Source organism: Canis lupus, chromosome 1, assembly GCF_011100685.1.
Source record: "Canis lupus familiaris isolate Mischka breed German Shepherd chromosome 1, alternate assembly UU_Cfam_GSD_1.0, whole genome shotgun sequence".
NCBI lineage: Eukaryota > Metazoa > Chordata > Mammalia > Carnivora > Canidae > Canis > Canis lupus.
Genome location: NC_049222.1, coordinates 11,806,023 through 11,833,433, shown reverse-complemented (window position 1 = coordinate 11,833,433; position 27,411 = coordinate 11,806,023). Strand labels below are relative to the sequence as shown.

At 35.1% G+C, this 27,411-nt stretch overlaps 1 protein-coding gene across 3 annotated transcripts in view; it reads left to right on the top strand.

Annotated features, from left to right (window-relative positions):
- CDH7 (cadherin 7) overlaps positions 1–27,411 on the top strand; it is a 125,489-nt gene that overhangs the window by 60,908 nt on the left and 37,170 nt on the right. For 2 of the 3 annotated variants that reach the window (XM_038525835.1, XM_038525834.1), the window contains exons 5-7: positions 2,085–2,252; positions 4,892–5,079; positions 19,699–19,952. In XM_038525835.1, the coding sequence (XP_038381763.1) occupies positions 2,085–2,252; positions 4,892–5,079; positions 19,699–19,952 (610 nt within the window). Of the gene's footprint in view, positions 1–2,084; positions 2,253–4,891; positions 5,080–19,698; positions 19,953–27,411 lie in introns of those variants that run through there. The other variant, XM_038525836.1, reaches the window with a different exon arrangement.

Here is a 27,411-nt window from a genome sequence, read left to right as displayed (position 1 = left end):
TTATACAGTTAACAGAAGTATTGAACAAATGTGAAATACACATGGAGTCATTATGACAGTAAGAATATTTATTAGACACTAGTCAATCAAACCAGACTGGTATGTGACTATTTCTTACAATTTTCATGTTGCCTTGATATTTCACATACTAACTATAAGCAGTGGGTAGATCACCAAAAGAATTCAGTGGGGAACTTTAACTGAGCCTGTGTTACTATGTGCTTGTATCAACACTGCCCGGTAAGAAAGAGTAGTCAATATTTTAAAACAAAAAAATTTGAGTAGTCCTAAATCAAAAAGGTATAATTTAAATACTTAAAATACTGATGTGTCGTTGATCTGGGTATGTGTGTGGGTGTGTTTGTGTTTGATAGCTAGTGCTTAGACTAAACAAAAATATGGTTACTTAAGACAGTATGAGTGTTGTTTAACTTGGAATCTTGGGAACTAATAACAAATTGCTTAAATTTTTCCTATGCTCTTGAAAGGCTTTTCTCATCTGTTTCCCACCCCTAGAATAGTTACCAAACTGTAGAGTATTATGAAGTTTAGGGCAGGCCTCATATAATTTCTCCTAGGCTCATACTTGATATAACATACACTGTAAATAAAATATAGCACATATTATATGCAACATATAGCACACCTTTATTACGTGTACATTGAATAATCATCCTTTAAACGATTTAAATTGGCAGCTATTAAAAGATTATAAATTTGGAGGATATGACATTTTTATGCTAAACATGAGGGAAAAAATAAATATGAAGAAAGAAAGAACTTTCATCCCAATTTAAATAGTTTTTTTTGCAATTATTTTATCCCCAAAGAGCCATCTTTTATCAAGCAACTTGGTTTTGCTACTGAGAAGTCCATGATATTAGAGTTTCTCTTCCTCAGGTCTGAATCAGTGAGGATTTAAAATTGACTTCCCCATAAAAAGTAGAATCTGTTTAATAAAATAGATTAGATATCTTTCCATCTCTGGTCTTAGGTGGACAGATAAGACAGTCTTTGTTGGAAAAGATGAAATTGCAAGAAATAATTAAGTAGAATTCTGAATTTATATTTAATTAGTAAAGATGACCTCATATTGCTAGTTCCAAGGTCTATATTGATCAATATTAAATACATTTTTATTTGATATCACCTCTATGTACATACACTAAGTGTAATAGGTATATATATATCATTTTATGTATTTACATATAACATTAAATTAAATTTCATCCCATAATTAAATATTATTGCCTAATATACCTAGGCAGTAATTAAATAATTATACAACTAATTCACTGCTCCACAATTATTCTGTCAAGTTTCCCCATTGAGCAAAATGGAACTCTGAAATCTATTTCTCATACACTGAAGCCCTAAGAGTGATCAATATTCAGTGCAATTGATTAGAAACAAACAACAAAACACATGAATGCTTTCAGTGTTCCTGATTTATATTAACATAGTCGTTCTCATCTTTTAATACTTTTAATACTTTTTCTCAGATCTTTCCATACGGCTTGAGATCATCCTACATCTCATAACCGCATCCACAAACATAACCATAGTTTGGAATGGTATTTTTCTTATTAAACATAAATCACTCCTATTTTTTTCTTTGTGGACTGTTTCAGCCATTTTGCCCAAAAAGAGGTAGTAGGAACCATAACTGAAAGGTTATAGTGATATCACATCACCTGGGAGTTAAGTTGTTGGAGAGGGTGAAAGAGAAGGAGAGTTCCATTGTCATGTACCTGACAGGTGACTGCGCATTATTCTAGGTGAGGAGTTCATGTTATTTATTTGTAAGTTGGTATTTCCAAACCGTATTTTCATAAAACTGAAAGATAATCCTCTCTATCCAATATTGAGAAGCCCTGCTTTTCCATATTACAGCATTCTATGTGTTTTGTAATCACATATGCAATTATTATGTCCCTTTGGTCTTGAATAGGCTTTAAGACTATTTAAAATAAAACAATAAATGGCAGGAACTCAGGAGTGACTTGCTACCTGTATCAGTGTTCTTCAATAGTATTAAATGCAATGATTCATGATGCGTTTTACTGGGATTTGAAATTTTACAGGAGTCATCAAGACCGCCCTTCCAAACATGGATAGAGAGGCTAAAGACCAGTATTTGCTTGTTATTCAGGCAAAGGATATGGTTGGTCAAAATGGAGGACTCTCAGGAACCACGTCAGTCACGGTGACCCTAACTGATGTCAATGATAACCCACCTCGCTTTCCTCGAAGTAAGCTGTTTTGTTTAATGCTGCAAGTTCCTCACTTTCATTGCCAACCTCTGGAACTGTCTTTTGAAAGGAAATTTTTCCAAATATTTCTCAAACAAGTGATTATCTTACTACATTTTCCCATAGTTTTGTTTTATCGGGGGATGGTTTTAATTCAGAAATGTAGAATAGTAAGGGTATTGAAAGTGAAAAGAGGCAGTCCTGTCTTTGTATTACTTCTGTCTTCAATATAATATGTTTTTTCTTTGGTTCTCATTCTTAATACCAGTTATTAAGTTTATTTATATATTCATCTTTTCATTCTAAGATGTTCTTTGTAAGTTATAAGGTTTTTTGCCAATTATAACATTCAGATGCATATCATGTATTCTGTACACTAAAAGTGTTGATTTATTTTTTTAAGATTTTATTTATTTATTTGAGAGAGAGAGAGTGAAAGAGCACAGCAGAGGGAAAGGCAGAGGGAGAGGAAGAAGCAGCCTCCCCACTGAGCAGAGAGCCCGAAGCAGGACTGTATCCTAGGACCCTAGGATCATGATATGAGCAGAAGGCAGACACAACCCACTGAGCCACCTAGGTGCCCCTAAAAGTATTGATTTGTTTTTAAAGCTAAAAATAGAAGAGCGCTAAACTTTTTTTCATTTTATATTCCACACTTTTTTTTTTTTTACTGCTTCATGCACATTAAACATTCCTTTAGCAGTTTTACCGTCTCTTTCTTGTGCAAACATTCACTGTTTCAAAAGAAGTCAATTCAAAGAACCAGAAAACCACATGCCCTCAATTTAGTTTCTGTGACCAAAATGGCTTTTGACTTAGATGACAAAAGGGGAAAATAATTCTAGGTAGAAATGCCTTGATTATAGAAAAGCATTTCATCTCACTCTCTTTTAGGTTTTTTTCTTTCTTCTTTATAAGTGTATGTGGTATTTCTTTATAGCGCTCAGGGAAATAAGGAAATTGTATAGACTCTGATGTCTCTAAAACATTTGTTCAATAGTCATGAGTAATTAAGCTCCCTTACAAAAACAGATCTTGGAAGTGAACAATGTCAAGGAAGCTTTCTCTGCAAATATGAAAGTCACTGTATTTTCCTGCAAATACTTCATCTTTGGATGTTTCATTTTTATTTTACATATTTTAATATGCAATATTTTATAATAGTTCTACTACAGACATTGTAATACCTCCTAACAAAATAAAGTGTGAAATTAAGTTTAGCATTCATAAAAAAAATGAACTTATCCTTAATTGTGCTCTTGATAGCTTACGATGGGAGAGCAGAGGAAGGTTGTAGAATAAGCAAAGCAATGATGTAATGATATTGGGCTCATAATAAAATTAACTATTTTTCTTTAAGCCTAGAGTGACAGGAGTTGATACCTTAGAATTTTTGTTATTTCAGTTGTCATGATTTGCTAAGGTATAGGACAGGTTTTCTAGCTTATTAGATACTCTCATACTTATTAAAGTGAGGGAAGCCAAGGATATGTCATGAGGTTTTTCATTTTTACAGGATTTCTTTTTACCATGTGTAGTTAATATTCTATCCTTAAAGTTTCTGGAGTTTACTAAGGATGCTTCTGGATGTCTGAAAAGGGTCACTCAAAAGTCATCAGCATATCTTGTCTTTATTTTTTTAATCAGTGACTGTTCACAAAATTTAGAAAATTGCTAATAATAATAATTCTGAGCTGAAAATGTGGTCCTTTCATATGGATACATTTTCCTTCTTCTGCTCCTTCAAAGAGAATCTTTTCTTTTCACAAAGAAGTGAAAAGACACTGCATTTAACAACCAGAAGGGAATGGAATAGGTGGAGGAAGCAGGAAAAAACAGATGATTAGAGAAAAATGATTCTGAGGAGTTTCCTAGTTTCGAAGGGATGATTCATGGTCATCTGCTTTCCAAGGCTTTTTTTTTTTTTTTTTTTTTCTTGCAGGATGGTGAAGAGGAATTTTTACAAAAGAAAGTTAAAAAGCTTCTCTTTCTATTTTCCTTTTCTTTCCTTCTGTTCAAACAGTATTGCCTCTGCTCTTGGGCTGTTGTCCCAGATCAGTTCTACATACAACCCACAGAGATAACTCCTATTCCTGATAAATTTATGAGCTCAAACAAGACAAATGTGGTCTTTCATCAACTCCCTTGTCCAGTTTTCTGAAACTTTCTTAGTAAAAGACACTGTTATGTAAATCCTAACGATAAGTAATCAGAACTGTTTAGTCTCATATTTGCCCATTTGAAGCCTAAGCTATACTGTTTTTGTTTTTTTAATATTTATATTAATTATATTTTAATTATTTAGATTTAATGGTTATATGTTAATCTCATGTATGATTAGTTTAAATTTATTTTAATATTGAAAATAGCTTATTTCTCACCATGACATACAGGAACGGAGGCTCTTATCATGCTTTCTTCAGGCTGTTTCTGTTGTCACATGTTAATTATTATTAGATAATTGCCAAGAAATTTCTTGAGTCTATATGAAACTTGTCATTTATCTCCTATTGCTATAGCATCTTTTTTAGTAAAATATAAAAAGACATTAAGCGGAGGTGATGCAAACCGCCAAATAGTTAAGTATTTAATGGTTAGCTTTCATGTAGTTTGTTCATTTCTTGTTGTGAATTTTACAGGGTCTTACCAGTATAACGTCCCAGAGTCATTGCCAGTGGCCTCCGTTGTGGCCCGAATCAAAGCGGCTGATGCTGATATAGGAGCTAATGCTGAAATGGAATACAAAATTGTGGATGGTGATGGATTAGGGATTTTCAAGATTTCTGTTGACAAAGATACACAGGAAGGAATCATTACTATACAAAAGGTAATATTTTCCTTATTTTTGTTTTCTTGAAGGTAGCACCAAACTAATGGCATTAGTGGCATTAGTGCCACTAATGTGGCAAAGCCACATTTGCTTTGATGAAAGAATGTATTAGTCAAAACAAATGACCATGTGGAGCTATTACTATTTTAACTGTAAGACAAAAAACTATGCATTTATTTTTAGGTGTCAGAATCATAGAAAATCTTGAATGACATTTATAGTAATGCCCTAACTAGTCTACTCTGAGTAAAGCCATAGCCCTTATCTGTAGTTCTGTGACAGCAAGGCACACTGACAGATGTACTGTTTTATTTTATTTATATATATATGTATTTTTTTACTTTTTATTTATTTATGATAGTCACAGAGAGAGAGAGAGGGAGAGAGGCAGAGACATAGGCAGAGGGAGAAGCAGGCTCCATGCACCGGGAGCCCGACGTGGGATTCGATCCCGGGTCTCCAGGATCGCACCCTGGGCCAAAGGCAGGCGCCAAACCGCTGCACCACCCAGGGATCCCTATATATATGTTTTTTATTGGAGTTCGATTTGCCAACATACAGTGTAACACCCAGTGCTCACCCCGTCAAGTGCCCCCCTCAGTGTCCATCACCCAATCACTCCATCCGCCCATCTGCCTCCCCAGATAAACTGTTTTAAATGACTTATGTGGAGAGATGTGTTTCTTTGTTGACTCTTCCAGGAAACCCTAAAATCAACTACACATCTTTGTTAGCAACTAGACAAACAGTCCATATATGTGAAAACAGTGCAAAGTTGGAAATAGAAACCAAAATGTTGAAAACTTACTACATTATCAATTATTCCCTTTCCAAGTTTATACTAGTTGAAGTGTTGGAAGAATTCATACAGAGCATGAAAAGTTGTAAAGCTTATCATAATCCCTTAAATATAAGTGTAAAGGAGATAGAAAATCACTATAATCCTAACTGAAGACTCTGTCATGGTATATTTAAATTAGCTCATACTACTGATTAGATATGGGGGATAATGAGTTATTTATTCCCTCTGCTTTGTATAGACGTTTTTGACAAATGTTAAATTAAAAACAAAAGAATTATTGCAGAATATAGTCTTATTTTCTCAACTATTTAAAAATACTAAAATATAGGATATGTGAAAATCCCCACCCCCTAAATAATGGAATTTTATGCCAGTCTGATAATCCAGGTGTATAACTTTCGTAATTAACACTCTTCAATAATTAACATGTGTCAATAAAGAAACTTATATTTTAATTGTTACAGGAAAACATATGTTTGATTTCAGGCCAATGGACAAAACATTTCTGCAATTATTTCCAGTGGACAGCTGCTATTTTAGCTCAGCTGGTGACAATCTGTGTAAAAAAGTTTTAATAACTAGGATAGGCCAACTGTTGGCAAAATGTTTTGTTTTGTTGTCTAAAATAAAAGGAATGCAATAAGGTACAGTGCTGCTCAAAGATTTCAAAGAGTCAACTGAAATCAATCTGTTCATATTCTAGAATTTTAAAATATATATTGATTTTTATTGAACATGTATGTGCATTTCATATATAAAGAAAGCACAAATTATTCAAACATGTACATAAAAATATATATGATATATTTAATTCAGTGATTAAAAATTATCCTCAATTTCTGAATATTACTTTTTAAAGTTTTAGGGAATTCATTGTTAATTCTGGTCACAGTCAAATAGCACACTTTTTTTTTTTAAGCTTAAAGCTTTGAAGTCATTTCTAGCTTCTCTTTTGCTCCCCCTTGATCCATAATAGCTCTTGGCTGTATGTTTTTTCTATTCTCCTTGGCATTATCTTAAGGATGGTTATCATTGCTCACTCTAAAACTGTTTTAATAGCTCTTGAGTTCACAACCTTTTTCTAGCTTCTCAGATCCACCCTTTCTTTAAATTGTTGTTCAAGATTCAAAAACACTTTATTAATCCAACTAGGTTGAAAGCAAGCTACCTTATACTAAGGGAAGAAGAGAGAGGGATACAAAAAATTGAAAGGAAGCAGTAAAATAATCATTAATGAGGTTATATACATAGAAATTCCAAAAGAATTCACTAAGGATTATTAAAATTAACAAGAATTTTCAGTCATGATAGTAGCTACAAAAGTAAGTTAAGCTTCACGATAGCTCATAAAACTGCTCTATGAACTTTCATCTTCAATCTAAGGACAGCGGCTTCATGAAAAGAATATCTATACTTGGCCCACTACCCCTAAAATCTTCCATCTTAAAGCAGTGTAGTCTGCTAACCTCCTAAGGGCAGTCTTTAAACCTAAATCCAAGTGATATTCCATCATGAACCCAATAGGATCTTGAGTCTCTATTTCAGAAGTGTTTTTGCTTAACATTAAAAAAAGATTAATTAGCCTCTTTAGAGTGGTTTTATTCAGAATGAAGGAGGTCTGTCCTTAAGATTTTCTGATTCCCTCTGTCAGAACTAACAACTGCATATGGTCCTCAAGGCAGGATTTTAATTTTCAGTTTTATTTATTACGATTTCAGTGAAGGGGGGGTTCTGGATTTCATTCCAGGTAAAATGCTACCAGAAGTTCCTCACAGCACGTGGAAATGTGTATGAGCAGGTAGAGAATAGTGGAATCATCTATGAAATCCAGAATGGATTTCTGAACCTGAGTCACAGAGCATTCTTACTAAAACCAAGAAATTCTAAAGAAAACCAAATGAAGCATTCTCCCATTGTTCTTAGAATAGTTTTAAATTTTCATTTAGATAAACAATAGAATGGACAGTCCATAAAAATGATCCATTTTTTGATGGGTTTTCTAGTCTCTCCAAACTATTGGAAAACATTTACAACCAGGCACTGCTAGGATGTTGACATATGTATTTGTTCTTATGATTGTGAATGCCTCTAAATATTATTTCACATTGGGATAACTGAGTTTCACTCTTTGTTTATATAGATATTTCTTTTGGAAATAGGTTATTTTGTACCTGTGGACCATGCTTGACTATCACGTGAACTTATTTTCTCTCTGTAGTATAATAAAACTTTAGTTCATTGCTTTGTCAGAAACAATGCGCTGTCATGGTTATAATGAGATTTATTCCAGTTTGAGCAAATTGTTATCATATTTGGAAACATTTACATGTCATGCTTTGCATTAAGTGAACCTAAAAGCAGAGAGAGAACGAGAAAACAATCTCTTTAAAGATATGTTAGAAAGAGAAAAATAAGTACAGAATTGTGAAAGATTACCTTCACTTATGCTATTATTGCTCCAATGTCTTATATAGAAAATGTTTATAAATATGCCCAAATAGCCAGAATCCCCAAGGCTAAAGGTTTTTGTAGATATTTTCACAGAATTAGAAACATGATTGTATAGTTTAAATACTGTTTTAAATTATGATGATAATACAGTGTTTCACAGTTAAAACAGAATACAAGCTGCTGCTTTGGCCATTTATGAATGATTTAATGATAACCCTTATACCCAGTTGCACAGGGCTTCCAAATTCACAGAGTGTAAACATAAATATTATCCCATGTGAGTGAAAACTGTCTTTCTTTACACCTAGAGTTTTTTCTGCTTACATTTTCGCATCATAATTTACAACATGGGAACTATAATTTCCTATTTTTCCTTTGAGATATGACAATCTGTCTTCTAATGTGCTTCAGTTTTCAATATAAGACCTCAGTAGGGATTAAATATGGGATTTTGCTTTTATAAAATACATTACTATACAGTTACAGTGCAGTAAAAAATGAGCATTTTCAGGATGTATTTCCTGTGAAGGATGAGTACACATTCATGTCTGGCATATGGATGGTGTTTGGAGGATCACATTTTCACGGTCAAAATAGTATATTTAAGCTTTTTTTCTGGCCAGCCCTATGTTATCTTCATAATCTCCTTATATTCATACCTTTAAAAATTCTGAATGAAGCCAAAGCCATCAAATAATAGAGCATTATTATAGAAGTATTGATAAGGAGGCCCGCATGCCTTCACTGGGGGGGGCAGGAAGAGTTAGACTATATACTTTCCTTTCAGCCTTCAACTCTGCCACAAGGATTTCTAAGCTCTGGGGTTTACTATCTTGTTATTGAAACGTGTCCTTTGTTTCCTACTTGCAATAAGGAGGAGCTAATTCCCAGAGTCAAGTGTCTATTTCAGCACTTCGTAAAATGCTGCTGATGTGTGGTGGAGGTATATCAAACTGACAACATTTCTAATTTATATGTCTTCTTATCATTATGTTTTTCTTTCAAAAGATTTTATTCAATTAATCCTGGTGCCGTGGAGGCACATTTCTTAAAGTGGAACGAAGACATTTCTCTTTGGACTGTGAAAAGGCATACATTTTGGATTATTTTGGTTTTAAAGGTGGCTGTGATAAGATTAATATGGTAACTGTAGTTAACTTCTGAATTTCTGATTATATTTTCCAATTTATTCAACCCATTATTACCGTGTATATTTAAGTAGATCCTTATATCATTTTCATCATTATGCTCATGTGTGCGTATATATAGGCAATCTACTTATTAAGATATAAACTTAGCCATGTTTGAATAGCCAAGATTAGAGAAGAATTTAGGGGCTTAAAAAGGAAATAAGAAATTGACACTCTTTGAAGGACGTTGATAGTAATATAAATGTCAACACATGATAGTCTTGATAAAAGAGGCAAAGGCCATGTTCACTTAGGAGTATTTCTGTTTGCTTTGATTTTGACAGTTATCAGAGCAGTGTTCTGCTTTGATATGTATATGCCAAAGACATTTTCCAGTGAGTCCATCACTTTTTTTTTTTTTTGCTTAGTACAAGTCACAGATAATGTACAATTTTTTTTCCTTACTTCTGTCTTTTTCCATGGTGTGTTGTTTCCTGAATTAGTTTCGATGGGTAGGCTTCCAAGAAAGACATATTTAAGAAAGAGATATTTAAGAAAGAGATAAGATTTAGTGATTGTATAAGAAAGTTGAAGAGAGAATTTAAGGACAAAACTTAATGTTTCCAGTGTGAGTAACTAGATGAATAATTGTGCCATTCCTTTCAAATGGGAGTGTACAGATGATTATTATGATTTAGAATACATGTGAAGTGCCTGTGGTATCTGGATAATAATGTCTAGGAGGTCATGAGTAAGGATTTGCAGCTCGAGGCAGAGGTCTAGAGTACAAACTTAGGTCTGGGAGGCATTACCATATGCATGATAATTAAAATTAAAAGGGGCACTTGAGAATATCCCTAACGCATGTATATAAAGTAAGGGAAAGGGGTGTCTGGCTGGCTCAGTCGGTGGAGTAGGCAATTCTTGATCTCATGGTCGTGAGTTCAAGCCCCACATTGGGCATTGAGGTTACTTTAAAAAATATAATAAAGTAAGGGAAAGAATGCTTTCAACATTACTTGGTAAAACTAAAAAGTTTAAGTTAGCAGGGTAGGAAAAGATTCTGAGAAGGGAAATTGTTTTATTTTTCCAGGACTGAGGTATTCTAAAAGACTTTATAAGTAACTGAACCACAAAGGAAATCTAAAATATAAATATATTCAGATAAAGAAAAGGAATTGCACGTATTATCAGTAGAGGAGGGAACTGATGGATTCCGGAATCTATTTTAGATAATAAAGATAAAATATAAACCAATAAGGAAATGCTTAGAAGAGCCAAGGGCCTGGAATTCAAAGAAATTCACATGTCTGGATATGACCTCTCTCTCACTATTTCATTTGGTCATTTCGAGGCTATTTTGGTTCATTTTCACTGTATCTGCTGCCATCATATCAAAATACGCTGCCACATGATGTCAAAAACTGAAGCCACCAACTTTTATTGTTTCTCTCCATAGCTGTATCAACTATTCATTGCTACTTAATGAATTACCCCCAAAATCTACTACTTTAAACAACAGTATTTCTTTACATCATGATTTTGTGAGTTAGCAATTTGATGGAAGTTCAGCCAGATGATTTTTCTGCTGACCTGAGGTAGGCTCACACTTGGGTCAGTGGCCAGCTCCTGATCAGCATGGTGGGTCTGCCTCTATGGAGGTGTCTGTCTGTCTGCTGGGACAAGGGGGGGTATAAATGTGTCTCATCTCCAGTAGGTAACTTGGCCTTGTTCCAAGAGTGGCAAGAATCGAAGCTACAAGGTCTCTTGAAGCTGACATCAAGAATTGGCATATCATTGTGCCACGTTATAGACATCAAAGCAAGACAGGCCAGCGAAGGTTTGAGAAGTGAGTGGAAAAAAACACACATGAAAAGAGAGGAGCTATAAAATACTGTGGATGCTGGGAAAGTAGAAAAAAAGGTTTTGAGTCCCAGCGGTGCTCCAGAGAAACTAAAAATTTAATCTTCGGGTCACACATACATGAAATGGCAAAAGAATCTCAGGTCTGCTGACTTACGCTGTAGTCTTCTCTCCTGTTTCTGCATTACTCACAAAATAATTATGTGGGTCAAAATAAGTTAATATTAGCTGCTCTTTGGTAAAGGCTCCTAGGAAAATAGAAGCTAAACTGCCTTTGGGTCATAATCTGCATTCAGGTTGCCTGAAAATGTGTGAGGCCCTTCCACAGGAAGTCACTGGGTCTAGTCATGCTGGGAAATAGCTCTGCTTGAGCTGTTATGTTACACTGGGAAAGAATATAGTCATTTGCAAGGCTTGTTTTCTATTTTCTGCTTATGAAACCAAAAAAAGCCTAAATTCACAGGGAGTATGTGGTACACAGAATAGTGTACCCCTGCTATGCATCTCAAAGATACCCATGTCCTAATCTCTGGAAACTATGAGTAGTTGACCCTGTATGACAAAAGGGGTTTTGCAGATATGATTAAGTTAACGGGGTGGAGATGGGGAGATTTTCATAGATTATCTCATTGGGCTCAGTGTAATTAATCATGAGGACCTTAGATGAGGGATGTGGGAACAGAACCAGAGGGAAGAAGTGATGTGTTTTGAAGATGGAAGAAGAAGCTGTGAGCCAAGAACTCGTGTGGCTTTTAGAAGCAGGAATGATTCTTCCCTGAAGCCTTGAGAAGGAACACACCCCTGCCAACACCTTGATTTAGACCTCTGAACTCCAAAATGGTATAAAACAATAAATTGATGTATTTTAAGACACTAAATTTGTGGTGTTTGCTACTGCAGCCACAGGACATTAATACAGAAGTCATAGTGGAACATTTCTGTTGAGTGGCATACAGACAACAGTACCTAAAAGAGAAAGCCAGACATTAATTAACTAGATATGGATAAGAATCTGGGGAGTTTCTGATTTAGGCATTCTGTGCTCTAGTTGAAATAATACGTGATGACAGTAGACATTTTGATGATAACAGCCCTCAATTTCTCTCTCACCATTGCAGCATAAACTACATCAGTTTTATATGGTTGATCCTACTTTCTTCCTTTGTCAACATCCTGAGATTCACTACTATTCTTTTTGCTTGTTTTAGATTACCTGATTCATGCTTCCAATTCATTCTGATGTTTTTTCTTAGTCTGTGGAAACAAAGACCCTGGAACCATCCTGTGTGATTATGAGCAAGAAACTCAATCTGAAAAAAAAAAAAAAAAAAAAAAGAAACTCAATCTGTCCTTGACTCAGTTTCCAGATTTGTCAGAATGATCTGTTAAGAACTGTGTTATCTGACAGTATTATCTTGTGAGAATCAATGAGTGTGAGCAGTTAATAAGGTAATATTGTAAAACTCATAGAATGAAAACCTGCATATGTTAAGGCCTATATAAATGTGTATTGTTAACAGGGAATTCATTTAGCAGTTTATGGTTCTCTTTGTAGATAGGTTCAACTAAAAATCTGAAACATATGTACATTTAGTTGATGGTCTTAGATTTTTTTTTTTAACTTAGGAAATGGAGATGTGTTGTATCTGCTTAATTGCTTCTGTTTGCTAGTATCTAGGTTAGGAGATGTTAATTTAATACTCATGGAAGCCAGAGGACACTTGTGTGGCTAGATAATGGAAATAATTATTCCTGATATTTATATCCTTACTTTATTCTTCATATGTTGACATACTTTACCATTTCAGGCTTTAAACATTTCTGCAGTTATTCATAATATCTTCGTTAGGGTCCCAATTTACCTAGAGAGCACTAGATACTTTCTGTGTATAAATAGTAGTCTATTTGCAAAATGTGAATATTTGTATGAAATACCTGATAAAGAGTTGCATTAAAGCATAATTTTTTGAAAAGTCAAAATAATGACTCTCATAGAAATATAAACTGGACATGGTGGTACCCAGAAGTCTTTCTTGTTTTGCTTATTCCAAATTTGCTTATACTTATTTTGCTCACTTTCAGATGATTTGTTTGTCCTTACATATTTTTAATGCATCAACATGGTGCATCCAAATATAGAATCATACACACACACACACACACACACACACAATTTGGAACACATTTTCTCTTTTCTCTCTATAAAAAACAGCTTATTGCCCAAATCCACATATAGGTTTCATGATGCACAAAAGATTTCAAGACAAATAAAATCTTCAGAAGATGCAGAAGTCACTTGCAACTGTCGGCAAAAATTGCACTGGACAAATTTAAACAGGGTAAGACAGACTTCAAGGATGTGGCCACAGGAGAAGGAGGCCAGAATTCAGTCTAAACTCAACTCAGGTGAGAGAGAGGGCAGGCGAGTTAAGTGCTGGAGTGTATTTGGGTGGTGGGTGGATAACAGGGCTTCTGTATGTGCTGATTGACTTTACCTAAAGGGAAAGTAAAATTTCTTGTAGCTTCACAACAGGAGGTAGTTTTATAGCTTGGAGCAAGGCTCAGACAGAGTTGGCTCTTACTCTTCACAGCAGCCCTTTCTTCCTTGGTGATGATATTTCAAAGAGATGACTCCCTGTTTCTTGAGGAAGACATTCTTGGGCTGTAAAAATGGCAAGAACCTTTTTTAAAAAAAATTTCCATCTCAAAGGGGCAGAGAATGGACTTACAAGTTTTCTAAAGTCACTGCTCTAAGAAATGAGAGTCCAGGGGCTGAGAGGGAAACATTAAGACTTTCTTAGGCATAACTCAGAGAAGGGACAAAACAAAGGAATAATGCAGTTGTACATAATAAAGGTGTGTTTTGCTTTTGAAAAGTTCTTGATGGGGGGATAATTTTAGAATTCTTCTTGTATTTAGGTGTACAAAGTTATTCTTGCGGAGAGACCTTTTTCAAGGTTGTAGATCACTTTTAAAATTCTGTACAGTAGATTTATTTTGAGTAAAATTATTGTAAAGGAAAAAATTGTGATTGAGGGTTCTTTTTCTATAGATACCTCATTTAAGCTCCTTTACTTAGGAGGAAAAGATTTCTATTGGTTTGATCAACATGTAGGGAAGATATTGAAAGCAGCAGAATATGCTTTGATCCAAAAGACAGCTGGAATCTCTAGAAAAAGAAGTGTCTTTAAAAATGACAAACAATCTTAGTGCTTTTGTACAAAATCCACATTAGACATAGACACTAAATATATAGACAGGCACGTGTGTGTATGTGCGCACACACTCTCTCTCTAATCAGCCCTGTTGGTACCATGCCATGTTTAGAAGAGCAGAATGAACAATTTCCAAAAGAAGAGTTTAACTTGGATCAATTCCTAAACATCAACACCAGCATTGCCCAAAAGTGCAAGATCTAAAAGGAGGCCATTGAGCTTAATGAGAGCACATTTGGCTATAGACCAGAAGCCAAGCTATATGGAGAAAGACAAATGCAGTGCAGTGAATCTATTAAATGGATTCAAGATTATGTTTTAACTTAGGTTTTACTATCGAAAAGGCTAAAAATGGCAGGGGGAGGGGAACAAACTATCCAGACCTCACTCTTTATGATAGTTTTTGTTTCATTTTGTTTTGTTTTAATTCAAGACACATATTGCAAACTGACTTTACTGAGGCCTAGGTGTCATGGGGAAACAGAGGAGGAAGGCATAGTCTTAAGTGTCATTTTATTTCCTCATTATCTTGCACGAAATAAAGGCACTAAGAATAATAGAATAGGAAGAAGCGAATATTTATACAGCAATTACTCAGTTTCAGTCAATGTTCTAGGTGTTTTAAATTTAGGAATACTTTACAGCAAACCTATAAGATTGGTGAGGTGGGCAGATTCCTAAATGTGATACTGGCATACAATAAGAGACCTTAATTGTTCTTCGAGCCTGATTTTTATACCAGGAAGGGAATAGGTGGTGGGTGGACATGGCCTTGTCTTCACGTAGTGTATCTTTGCCAACTACACAGGTTAACTTTGAACTGTCACTAGAACTCCCTGATGTTTGGTTCTCACATTGATGGATAATACCAGCCTTGCATTTTTTTAAATGCACATTCAAGATGTGTATAGAATTTCTTGTTCATAGTTAGCTTTTCGTATAAAGAAGATTTATTATTTGTTAGGTAAGGAAGTTAGGGGGACACTCATAAAGAAGGTGATAGTGGTTCTCCATGATATTTCAACTAGAGAAATGAAAGACAAAATTATGGGAAAGAAGGACCAGCAGGTGATGGTGATATCAACTGGAAGACACAAAATGTCCTACTTATCATGAATAGTTCATCTTAATTGCAGTAAGAGAGACGGCAGGAAGAAGGGTAAGCATCTAGTCTGGGAAAAGCTTATTACCTTGGGTTCCTTAGATCAGGGGTTGACAAACAACTCCCTGTCTATTTCTGTACAGCTCAGGGGCTAAGGGTGGTTTTGTATTTTGAAGTGATTGAGAAAAATGGAAGGAAGATGGGTGTTGTGTGAAACGTGAAAGTTGTAGAGAATTTATGTTTCATTGCCTGTAAATGAAGCATTATTGGCACTTGGCCACACTAATTCATTGACAGGTGGCAGAGAATATACAACATGAAAAGCCTAATTGTTTAGTATTATCTCCTTACAGGAAAAGGTTGTTCATCCCTGCCTTGATTATAATACTTATTTTTAAAGTTTTTTTAATTTTAATTCCAGGATCGCTAACATAGTGCTATATTAGTTTCAGGTGTGCAATATAGTGATTCAACAGCTCCACGTATTATTCAGTGATCATCAAGTTAAGTGTTCTCTTAATCCCCATCACCTGTTTCACCCATCCCCCACCCACGTCTGCTCTGCTAACCATCATTTTGTTCTCTATAGTTTTTTGGGATTTTTTTTCAACCCTGAAGTTCATCATCTCTGATGGCAAAATATGTAAACAGCCCTATTTTCTAGTCTAGGAAATAATATACCAAAAAAGCTGCTTCTCTCTCTCTCTCAGCATGTCTGACATACATGTCAATTGACAGATGAAAGCACAGCTTCTGCAGGTCCAGAATAGCTCTATGGTATCACTGGTTTGGGTCTGTTTGACTCCCATTTGAATCCAGGTTCTTATTCATCCCCCATATTGCTTGCTGTTGTGAGCCACAGTGTAATAAGGGTTTGGGTTAATTTCCAATTTTATATAGTCTCATTGTGATACATAGTCCCAATATTGGATAGAATCTGTTTAAACATTACCTTTAAAAAAATTAAAAAATAAACATTACCTTTATCTTCCTCCTTTTACTTCCTTTACTTTGTCTTACCTAAATTTTTTTCCAAATAAAACTCTGTTCATGAAATCTAGTAGTTATGGAACGTATTGCTTATATAGAAGTCAATAAGAAAGAGGAATAGGAATTAAAGTTCTACTGCAAAAGCTTTCTCTCAATGTGTTTAACAACCCTATCTGTCACACCACACCCCTCTTTGAAAACTCGATGTCTGCCTTATTCTGATTTGCTCTGAAAATCATTTTGTGTAGCAATTTCTTCTGTCTGTAATCTTGATTCATAGCCTTTCATATGAATTCTTTTATTGCTCTATTTTCATAATAGCTCTTAGGCAACCAATCATCGTGCGTGATACTGTGTTTCATTATGACTCAGTGGCATCCAGATGTCTATACCTCATGTTGTTGCCTTTTAGACACATTAAAAAAAAGTTGGTATAAAATAATTGCATTCATTTGTGCAGCAAATTTTGAATTTTTCTTTCATATGTCAGTCAAACTTTTACTTGAATACAGAAATACTTCTCATCCCTTTTGATAGACCTGAATGAATATCTAAAAAGTTGTAGTGGCTTTGAATTGATTTAAAAGGAGATGGTAAACAAGATTTTTAAGACACATTCTGTCATACATAAAGACACATAATATATAAAAATAAGATTTCTCTCATTATCTGTCAGTTTTATAAGTAATATAAGAACAAAGTGCACAAGGTTAATATCCAAGCTTTTTGTGAGTATGTTTAGAGTCTTTTAAGTGAATTTAGGTAAATAATTTCTTTTTTCTTCCTAATGATATCCACATTAAATATTGGACTACGTGTATGGTATAAGACAATGTTAAAGCAGAGGTCAGCCTTATTCCAAGAGGGTTTTCATGACAATTATCCAATGAGCCTTTTGAAAATATGTATGTTTGTACTTCATCCTGGATCTGCTGAATCAGAATCGTCTTAGAAGGGGCCATACGTGTGTCTGAAAACTCCTCTGGCAGGGCAGCCCAGGTGGCTCAGCGGTTTAGCGCCTGCCTTCGCCCGGGGCGTGATCCTGGAGACTGAAAACTCCTCTGGGTAGTTCTGATTCTCACATTTGGTTGAGAAGTATTGGGCTAGAAATATTTTTAGGTAACAGACAAAAAAGGTAGCATCATAAAAATATCACTGAATTTGGTGATATTTAATAAGGTTAATAAGGTGATGTGTAGGGCACTGGGCACTGCCTACCATGTGCCCCTGCATCTTCATCTGAAAGCTCAGAAAGAATTAAAACTGCATTTTCCTGTCGCTATTCTAAGAAATTTTTTGTGGTCAAGAAAACCAGTGTACCTGACTCTTCCTTCCCCCCACTCCCTACTTTTGGCCATCAGGATTCCTTAGGGCAAAGGTATAGTTTAATTTTAAGGCTCTGTGTCCTGGATATTTGTGGTCAAGTTTTTTTTTTTCTTTCTTTCTAATTCAACAAGAATTTATTGAGTCCCTTCTATGTGCTGAATTCATAATAGGCACTGGGAGTGCTAGCAATTAAGCAAACAGTCTGGAACTTACAATCTACTGGATGAGACAGATGTGAAGCCAGTAAACATTTCAGTAAATGCTCCCTGATCTCAGTATTGTAAACTTATTTTGAGTATTGATTTGTGTATTTTTCCCTCAGTATTAATCAGAGATGAGCCATAGAAACTTTTTTATATAATATATATCTGCAAATACACACACATCTATATTTGTATATTTCGTATCTACATGGGTTTATGTGCCTATGTTATGTTTTATATAAATAGTACATATATATACTGTTAAATATGCATACATATAATGTCTATGTACATAAACAGTGTATACATATATATATATAACTTTCTATTTATATAACTACAATATTATTGTGTTATTTTAGTCAGCCTCACACCTTTTGGGGTGGGTTGGAATAAATACATACCTGCATGTGTGCACACCCATGCCCATGAACACAATAGATGAAGCTGAATTACAATTCTCAACATTACATTTTAGCCCCTTTTCCCTAAGACTTTTATTGTTACATAACCATTAAGTTGAAATGATAATTAAGTATGTCACAAATCGTGCTTTACTTTTAATAGCATTTCAGTCCATGTCTTCACTTTAAAAAAGTATTTTTGTTTCATCTCATTGAAATGTAAGGAATATTTTGGGACAGTTTTTCAGTGGTGAGATTGAGATTGAAAGTCATAAAAATCTGTGACTCTGTATCCTTTGAAGAAAGAGAAGCATTTTATTGTCACAAACAACTTCAGCATATTGTGTATATAACTCTTTTTTTTTCACAGATGGTGCTTTCCTAGGACAACATTTAATTGCTCTTAGAACTTTTTTAAAGCTACCAAATGGTTTAAGTTGGGTCACTATTTTTGAGTAAAGTGTTGGCAGTGTTAATCACTCTTTGAAAGTTCCACAACTGAGATTTTGGACTATAACTCTCAACCATCAAATACAAACAGACACATGGTGCATAGGGGTAGAAGAATTATGGAGACAGAAATTCTGGGTGCTTCTTTGAGAATTGGCTGTATTTTCAGAGGGCAGAGACTCCACATCCCCCCTAAACTGTATGGTTGCCTTTGGAGGGCCTAAAGGCTCGGGATTGTAATGCAGTCCCTGAAATCACTAAAGATGACCTTTTAAATGAAAAATCCAGTGGAAAGTTATATTTTTCTTTCTTTTTAATGTACACCCCTGGATAGTACAGTTGAATTACATGGTTGAAGGATATTATATTGATGTCTCTTTTGGAAAGAGTTTTCAATCTTATCAGTTGTCTTTCAGATGATATTCTAAAGACTTGCATTTGCCCGTGCAATGCACAGCAGCACAGTGGATTAAGTTAGCTCAGAAGCACTTACCATTGTCTGTGAGCCAGAAAAGCAGCAAGGATTACGATTGGCATTATTATTTATTATTTGTGAATGCTGATGGTGCATTTTCGTGGCTGAGTCCTTTCTGTGCTTATTGACATGCATAAATGAAAAAAGCTCTGCTTAGCTAACTATTTAATTGGTAATTTAATTTCCCTAATAACTTCTTTTACAGGACCTGGATTTTGAAGCCAAAACAAGTTACACACTCCGGATAGAAGCTGCAAACAAAGATGCCGACCCTCGCTTTCTCAGCTTGGGGCCATTCAGCGACACGACAACGGTGAAGATAATTGTGGAAGATGTGGATGAGCCCCCCGTGTTTTCCTCACCTCTGTACCCCATGGAGGTGTCAGAAGCTACCCAAGTTGGGAATATCATTGGCACTGTAGCAGCTCATGACCCAGATTCTTCCAACAGCCCTGTGAGGTAAATCTCATTGCTCTCCTCTTCTGCGATTTTACAACAGTGCGCTTTATTCACAACTCATGTTTCTGTATTATGATGCTTTTGGTTCATAGCAAATGAAGACCATTTTTGTGTATGCATTGAGTCACAGCAGCAGAAGTAAAGCAGGATCAGAACAACTCAACATTTTACTGATCCAAAAATGTTTCACGTGATTATCCAAGGCCATTATTATGTAGCAATATTTTTAGGCATTCATTATCAGCCACAAGCTAGAGCTGCTGTTCCTATTGAACCAATTATCTTGAGCTCTTTCAAAGCAGACTGTGTTCAAAGATGAAGCGATGCATCTCCTCGTTGTAGGATATATGCGTATATTAGACAACTCATTTTATAAACAATTTAAATTAGGGATTAGCTTTTAAATAAATCATTTTCCCTGTTGGTCTGTTCTGATAGGATAGTTTAATTTATTGTTTCTACTTACAAAAAACTAAATAAGACTATCTATAAGGACTTTTTTTCAAGTGTTTTACCAATAGTCCTGTATCAAGACTAGGCACATGGTTTCTAAGCAATTGATCTCTTTATGACTAAAGAGTGATGATAGGTAAACATTTCAAAATACCACAACATTCAATTTCACACATTTTACTTCTGATTTACAACCTAAGGTCTACATGTATGTTTTTGTGTATGCATGTGTTAGTATGTGTGTGTGCATAGATAGGATACATTATGTCTTAAGTGAATATTTTACAGAGAAATTTCTTTGTGTTACACGTCTTTATTTGCATTCATAAGTGAAACTTTTCAGTGTGACACTTTGGATTTCAATTACAAAGTCTGATAAAATAGAAAATCAATGAACGTTTTATATTCAGATATATTCAGCCTACAAGCTAACCATAGCTTTTTAGTTTGAATCTCTCTCTGGCAATGCTAAATGCTTTTTTTTTTTATTTTTATTTTATTTTATTTTATTTATTTATGATAGTCACAGAGAGAGAGAGAGAGGCAGAGACACAGGCAGAGGGAGAAGCAGGCTCCATGCACCGGGAGCCCGATGCGGGATTCGATCCCGGGTCTCCAGGATCGCGCCCTGGGCCAAAGGCAGGCGCCAAACCGCTGCGCCACCCAGGGATCCCGCTAAATGCTTTTGAGCTAAGTTTGGACATTGACTACAAAGTATCATGAAAAATATCTGTAATTTAGACAATGATTCTTAGTTAAGAAAAGCATAATCTTTTACCTCCATAAAATAGTAAACTTAGGCTCTTTCCTTCTCTTTTGTCTGATGATAATACCATAGTCTAGTGAAGAATTGGCATAAAATAATTTTTAGTTCAAAAATGAAGTCATACTCATCATTTCCCTATCTACACAATAAATTCAGGCTATATGGATTGGCTGTACTATTTTTAACACAGTGATCACAAACTATTCCTAAGAATATAATCTTCTGTGCAATAGAACATTTGAAAGTCACAAATGTAGCAGATAGAATAAGTCTTCCCTTCCCCCTGTGGTTGTCCAGCCTTCATTGTCAAAACAGTTTCCTGGCCAGCTCAGCCCCATCCACCAAGTCTTGCAGACCTGCACACACTTGAATTTGGGTTTTGTTATAGCATCACATCTCTTACAGACACAGGTAACTCTCCTTCCCTTAAGAACAATCAGACACAACATGATTTTAGGCATAGATCAGCTACTCCTGAATAGTCTGATTCCTGCTTAAATCATTTAATTTTATGGGGAGAAAAAGAATGTCTTCATGAAGCATGGGATATAAAAAAAGAGATACTACTACATAACATAATTCAGTACTTGAATGACAGAAGTTAAGAAATCTTGTTTCTTCTTTTCTTCCTTTACCCATTTCCTTGTGTATCATCCTGTTAATGTCTCTCCACATAAATATTTCACTTTTTATAATATTTATTTGAAAAAATGCTGCATTATATAATAATTTGGGGAAGAAGGAAGAGGAGGACTAAGTGGGTATTGACTTCACTTAGAGATGAAATGACCTCCAGATCTTGGAGGTAAAGATCTCTGTGGCCTTCATCAATGAAAGAGACTGGCCAGGAATTTATTTTTACCTATTTTTATTTTTTTAAGGCTAATGAAGGTGACCTGAAAGTTGAGGTTAGTATTATATCTGTTTTTGAACACCTATATCTCACAATTAAAGAGGTATAACCTTTGTTCAAAGTGGACTAAAATGTTTTGGATGTCTGTGTACATATTTCTTTTGCTTTTGCAAAATTAATTTCTTGACTTACTATTTAATACTTGTATTCTTGAAATATTTTTATGCTATCTTTATAAGGTCACTCAGTCACTTGTAGCTGATTTTTTTTTCTGGACTTGTCTTTGATACATTTCTCTTCTCCTATTTATTTGTGGTCTCCTTTAAAAGGCCACATTCCTCATACTATAATTTGATGAGTAGGTGTGCACTCTTGTGCATTCTCTAGAAGACTGGTTCTCTTCTCAGCACTGTTATTTGCTTAGTGACCTAGGGGATGCCACTTAGCCTCCTAAGTTTCCATATGCCAGGTAAAAAGGAAAAGCAAATCCTACCCCTGCTTTATCCCAAGTTTTTTGAAGATTAAGGAATAAAGGGAAAGTAACTGATAATTTTAAACTGAGAATCATGACTTAAGTATTAGGAGGTATTATCATTATACATTGCTATTATTACAATTTATTGTGTTTCCATCCCATTTTTGTTGCAAGGTCAGTAAGTCAAAGAAGGAGACATACTTTACAAGCAACTGTATTGGCAATCTGTATTAAAATTTGTCTTGTAGTCACATATGTTCCAATATATAGATGATATTACATAGTTTAATGGGCATAAATATGTGTTAGTATTGCACACTCAAGTACTTATCAAAATGGAAGCCCTCCTTCAACAAATGTCAATGGATGGGCAGAGGGCATAGTCTGCTAAGATCCTAGGAAAAGTGAATTTCCAGATTGAGATAGAATCTGAAGAGTCTCAGGGTTGTGAGCTTTGTGCTCACACCTTTAGAAATACTGTGGTTCTTAGAGGAATGGAAAAGTAGTATTTGTTTCATTGTAGTTGCTTAAAATTAGGCCAATAGTATTTGAATTGTAAACCAGGACGCAAAGTTAGATAATTAGTATTTAAATTTATTGACATTTTTTTGTAGTATGATGCTAAAATCTAGCATATGCTATTTATATTTGGAATATTTACCAATATGTGGAGTGAGAAACTAGAATTCTAGAAAGAAATATATTTACTTTCCTCCAGCAAGCAAAATTGAGATCCTCTTCTTGCATGATCCCTGCCTTGCTCAGCACTTTTTATTTTTACCTACTTTTGACACCAGCCAAAGCTATGAGTAACTTCTTTGTGCATGTGCCCTTTCTTTAAAGGGACTGTGGTACCTACATCACCATGAAAGCATTGTGACCATCTAGAAGTAGAATAGCAGTAGGTAGAAAGATTTTTAAAAACTCAGAGCCCAGTGCTTATCCAGAATATAACACCATTATGAAATGTTATATATTTGTTATAGCTTGCCTAGCATACAGATGGGTTACCTCCCCTAGCATGTCATGTATACCTATTTTCCTCTTCCCATATAGAAACTAGAAGCTGGGATGCCTGGGTGCTCAGTGGTTGGGCATCTGCCTTTGGTTCAGGTTATGATCCCAGGGTCCTGTGATCAAGCCCCACATCAGGTTCCCCTCAGGGATCCTGCTTCTCCCTCTGCCTGTGTCTCTGCCTCTCTCTCTCTGTGTCTCTCATGAAAAAAGAAAAAAAAAATCTTTAGAAACTAGAACCAAAAGTGGAAATTAGATAATAGTTGACATTCCTTAGCCGGCGGGGGGGGGGGGGGGGGGGGGAAGAAGAAGAAGAAGAAGAGGCTTTTTTGAAAGCAAAAGTAGGTAATCCGAGTCCAGCATATTTCTGGCTCTTTATGTTTTTGTAGTTGTTTACTATTTCATATAGATTTTGGCCCCAAAAGCCAAATATCAGGGTTTGTCTGTTGAACTGAAGGACAGGTCATGTTCTACTTGTGATTTTAATCATCTTTCTGGATGGTAGAAACCTCACTTCTGTGTTTTTCATCAGTGAGATGGTGGACACTGTAAGAGCAGCTTCTAGTCTAGAGCACTCTTCATTCCTCATGTCAGCACTGGGGGACTGTGTAGTACGTCGACATACATTTATCAAGAATCTGCTTTGTGCACAGTGCTGGGGCAAGTAGTGACAGAAAAACCAAAGATGAATAAAACATTTCCTCTGACCCTCAAGGAACTTACTATCTGGTTGAAAACACAAGATCCCATAAAAGTTAAAACGAGAGAGGAAAGAAAGCTGTAACATGGCCAATTGTAAGATAAATTGTAATCACCCTGAGCTCACTGGACAGGAGGTTTTATTTGAAGGGGGGGATAGCATAAACAGGGCTTTGAGAGATGGCAGGATTTTGACAAACCAAGAAAAAATTATGCAAAGTCCGTTTATGTTTTATTTAGTTATGTCCTAAGAGTCTAGTGCTGTTTTATGAAATCAGCAGATTTACTTCTATAGGCAGTGCAAGCCCAAAGTCTCTATGCTAAAAATAGCCAATGGATTGAAACATGATATTATTACAAATAAGATCAGATGTGAAGAGGGTTTCATAAAAATTAATGGGGATTGTTTTCAGCATTTCTAGCAATTTAAATACAGAACTACATTTGTATTTATGCTCAAGGATACTACAATAATGATTCTTACCTGCAGGCTCTTTTGGCATTTCTGGTATTGTATGTTCTCAGATAAAAGGTGATAAAATAGTATCAGGTATTACATTATGTAGTGTGACTAGTATGAACACATTTGGGATGTTTGAATAATTCAGTGTGTAGTTTTTTAAGGAGCTTGTATGCATGCATATATTTGTACATATTATCTTAATCTCAATTATTTGTTACTATCTGATTTTTCTAAGAATCTTAGGAACATACAGAAAAATAGTGGTTCATGTGAACAGTAGCATAAATCAATTCCATCAGAAAAACATGAGCTATAATCCATTTCAGAATCCCACCCAATTTAATATAACTGTCACTAAAAATGAAAAATATGTGCATGCGTGTTCAGGTATGGTGAAAATTTTAAAAATGTGCTTTTTTGTTATAGTAATGTGCTTAATATCCAGAGATAATTTTCAAATGTGTTAAATAGGGAATTCCTCATCTATTTGATCCACTTTCCCATCTTACATTATATTGCTCTAGAATTAGAACTCTGCTCCAAACAAAGGTCTTCTGAGTTAGTTTTCTGGAAGACTCCAGGTAAAATGAATTTATTGAAGATTACATTCCTCTTGATTTGTCTCTTATAGTATTTTCCACAAGTATGATGAATAGAAGAATACAAAATCTGTTATGTTTTTGGTGTGAGTCTTTAGGAAGTATATGTGAGGTAGAAAGATTAAGGACCTATACTTATCTCGTTAGCATTCTTTAGTTGCAATAACAGAAATTGGCCTTGGTAACTGAAAAAAAAAAAGAATTTATTGAAATAACTGGGGACAGCTCACATAGCTAAAGGAAAAACTGAATAGCCAGTCCTCAGAAAAGAGAGGAGTGCAGTTTTTTTTTTTTTTTTTTTTTTTTTTTTTTTAATATGAGCAGCAAGAATGGGCAAATAGTCTTTTAAGGATGCGGCAGTGGGATGAACCCGTGCCAACCCTTTTCTTTTCTCGTGGCCCTCTGTTTAAGGTTCACGGTTTCTTGGAAAGTTTTTTGGCCTTAGGACGTGTGTCCCGTCTCTTACCCAGGAAGTTCTGGGCATCTTGATTGTGAGTACCATCAAGATTGCATGAGATTGGGAAGGTTTAAGGCTCCATAGGACTGTTGAGTTGCCATTATCAGAAGTGGGTGAGAATGCAGTGATATCTCTAAGTATGGAACTTGGTATCTTATTTTGAGGACATTTCTTGTTAAAGTCCTACAAAGCAAGCATCATCAGCCCTTCGTTATAGTAAATCTGTCCCCAGTCACACAATCAGAAAATGTGGTTCCTCAATTTTAGCAAAGTATGTATCAGAACCTGCAGTAACACACACACACACACACACACACACACACACACATTTCTTGAGAGATTAAGGTTTCAACTCAAATCATTCAGCTATTTCTATTGTTTCAACTTGTCCAGGTATATTTATCACATTATTGTTTGCCATTCTGGGAGTAGCACTGAGACATTTCTGTTAATCTAGCTCACTCACCCACACATCCTATTTTAGAGCATTGACATGCATATCAATAGCTGGGCAATAAGAATGATACTTGGGAAGAACGTTTTAATCAATCTCCATAGCTGATGGAATAGCAGCAATGATAACAAGTGTTTATTAAGGAATTCATTTTATAGCATATGTACAGAACACTGAGCACATATAGATGTATAACATGTGGTCCCAGCCCTCTTGTTTTCTAGCTGTAGAAGATAATCGTGTACAAAAACTTATTTTAAAAATCTAATATTAAATCTGAAAAGTAGAAATCATCTCGTAGGACTTTCTCATTCTGCAGCTAAAGAAACAGAAGAGTATAAAAATGGTGAATGGAAAGCCCAAATAAGTACAGTAGCTTAGTAGCAGGGTTGTGGCTATAAATTTTGTCCTTTAATTCCTACTGTGTGGTTTGTGGTCGTGAGCACAAAGTCCACAGATCCTACATACTGCAGGGTTTCTTAAAAAAGCATAGTTTGTAAATTGTGTTTGCTTTGGTTTTTGTTTTTAGTTTAAATTAAAGTAGAATAATTTTTTTAAGATGTAAGATCTAAGGAACACGGAGATCCAAATATGTGTCCTCCAACTGTTCACTACGTTAAACATTAAAGAATTTTAGTGACAGCCTATTTTCTTTATACAAACCAAGGAAGGCCAATTATGGATTATATGTGTTTGTTATATTTTTAAAACAGAATGGCTTTAATGAACTAAATTTCAGAGAATTTGCTTTGACTAAGAATTATTCTTTTTTTTTTTTCTTGGCAATATGCTTTAGGTACATCCTTGATTTCCCTGTACTAAGTGCCCTAATTTTTTATTTGATCCTAGGGAAATTAGAGTTACAGAAATATGCGGTGACTATCTGTGATAATATAGGACAATTGCTAAGATCAGACACATACAAAATTTTTGAACTCTCCCTTTCAATTCACTTTACTGATTAATAAATTTGAGCTGAGGGATTAAATGACTGATAGATCAAGCCTTATGCTAACATCTCAGGATCTCCTGACTTCGAATCCTGGGGACTTCTAGTCACATCACATTATACTATATTATTTTTTATGATATTTCCTGAAATTATTACTGGTGTGATAGAAGAGAAACATACTATGGGGACAACAGGGAAGGTGTGTGGATTGAGGGTGAAGAAAACTGTTGGATTGACAAAAATTTAAAAATCTTAGCTTTTAGGTTTAAACCTT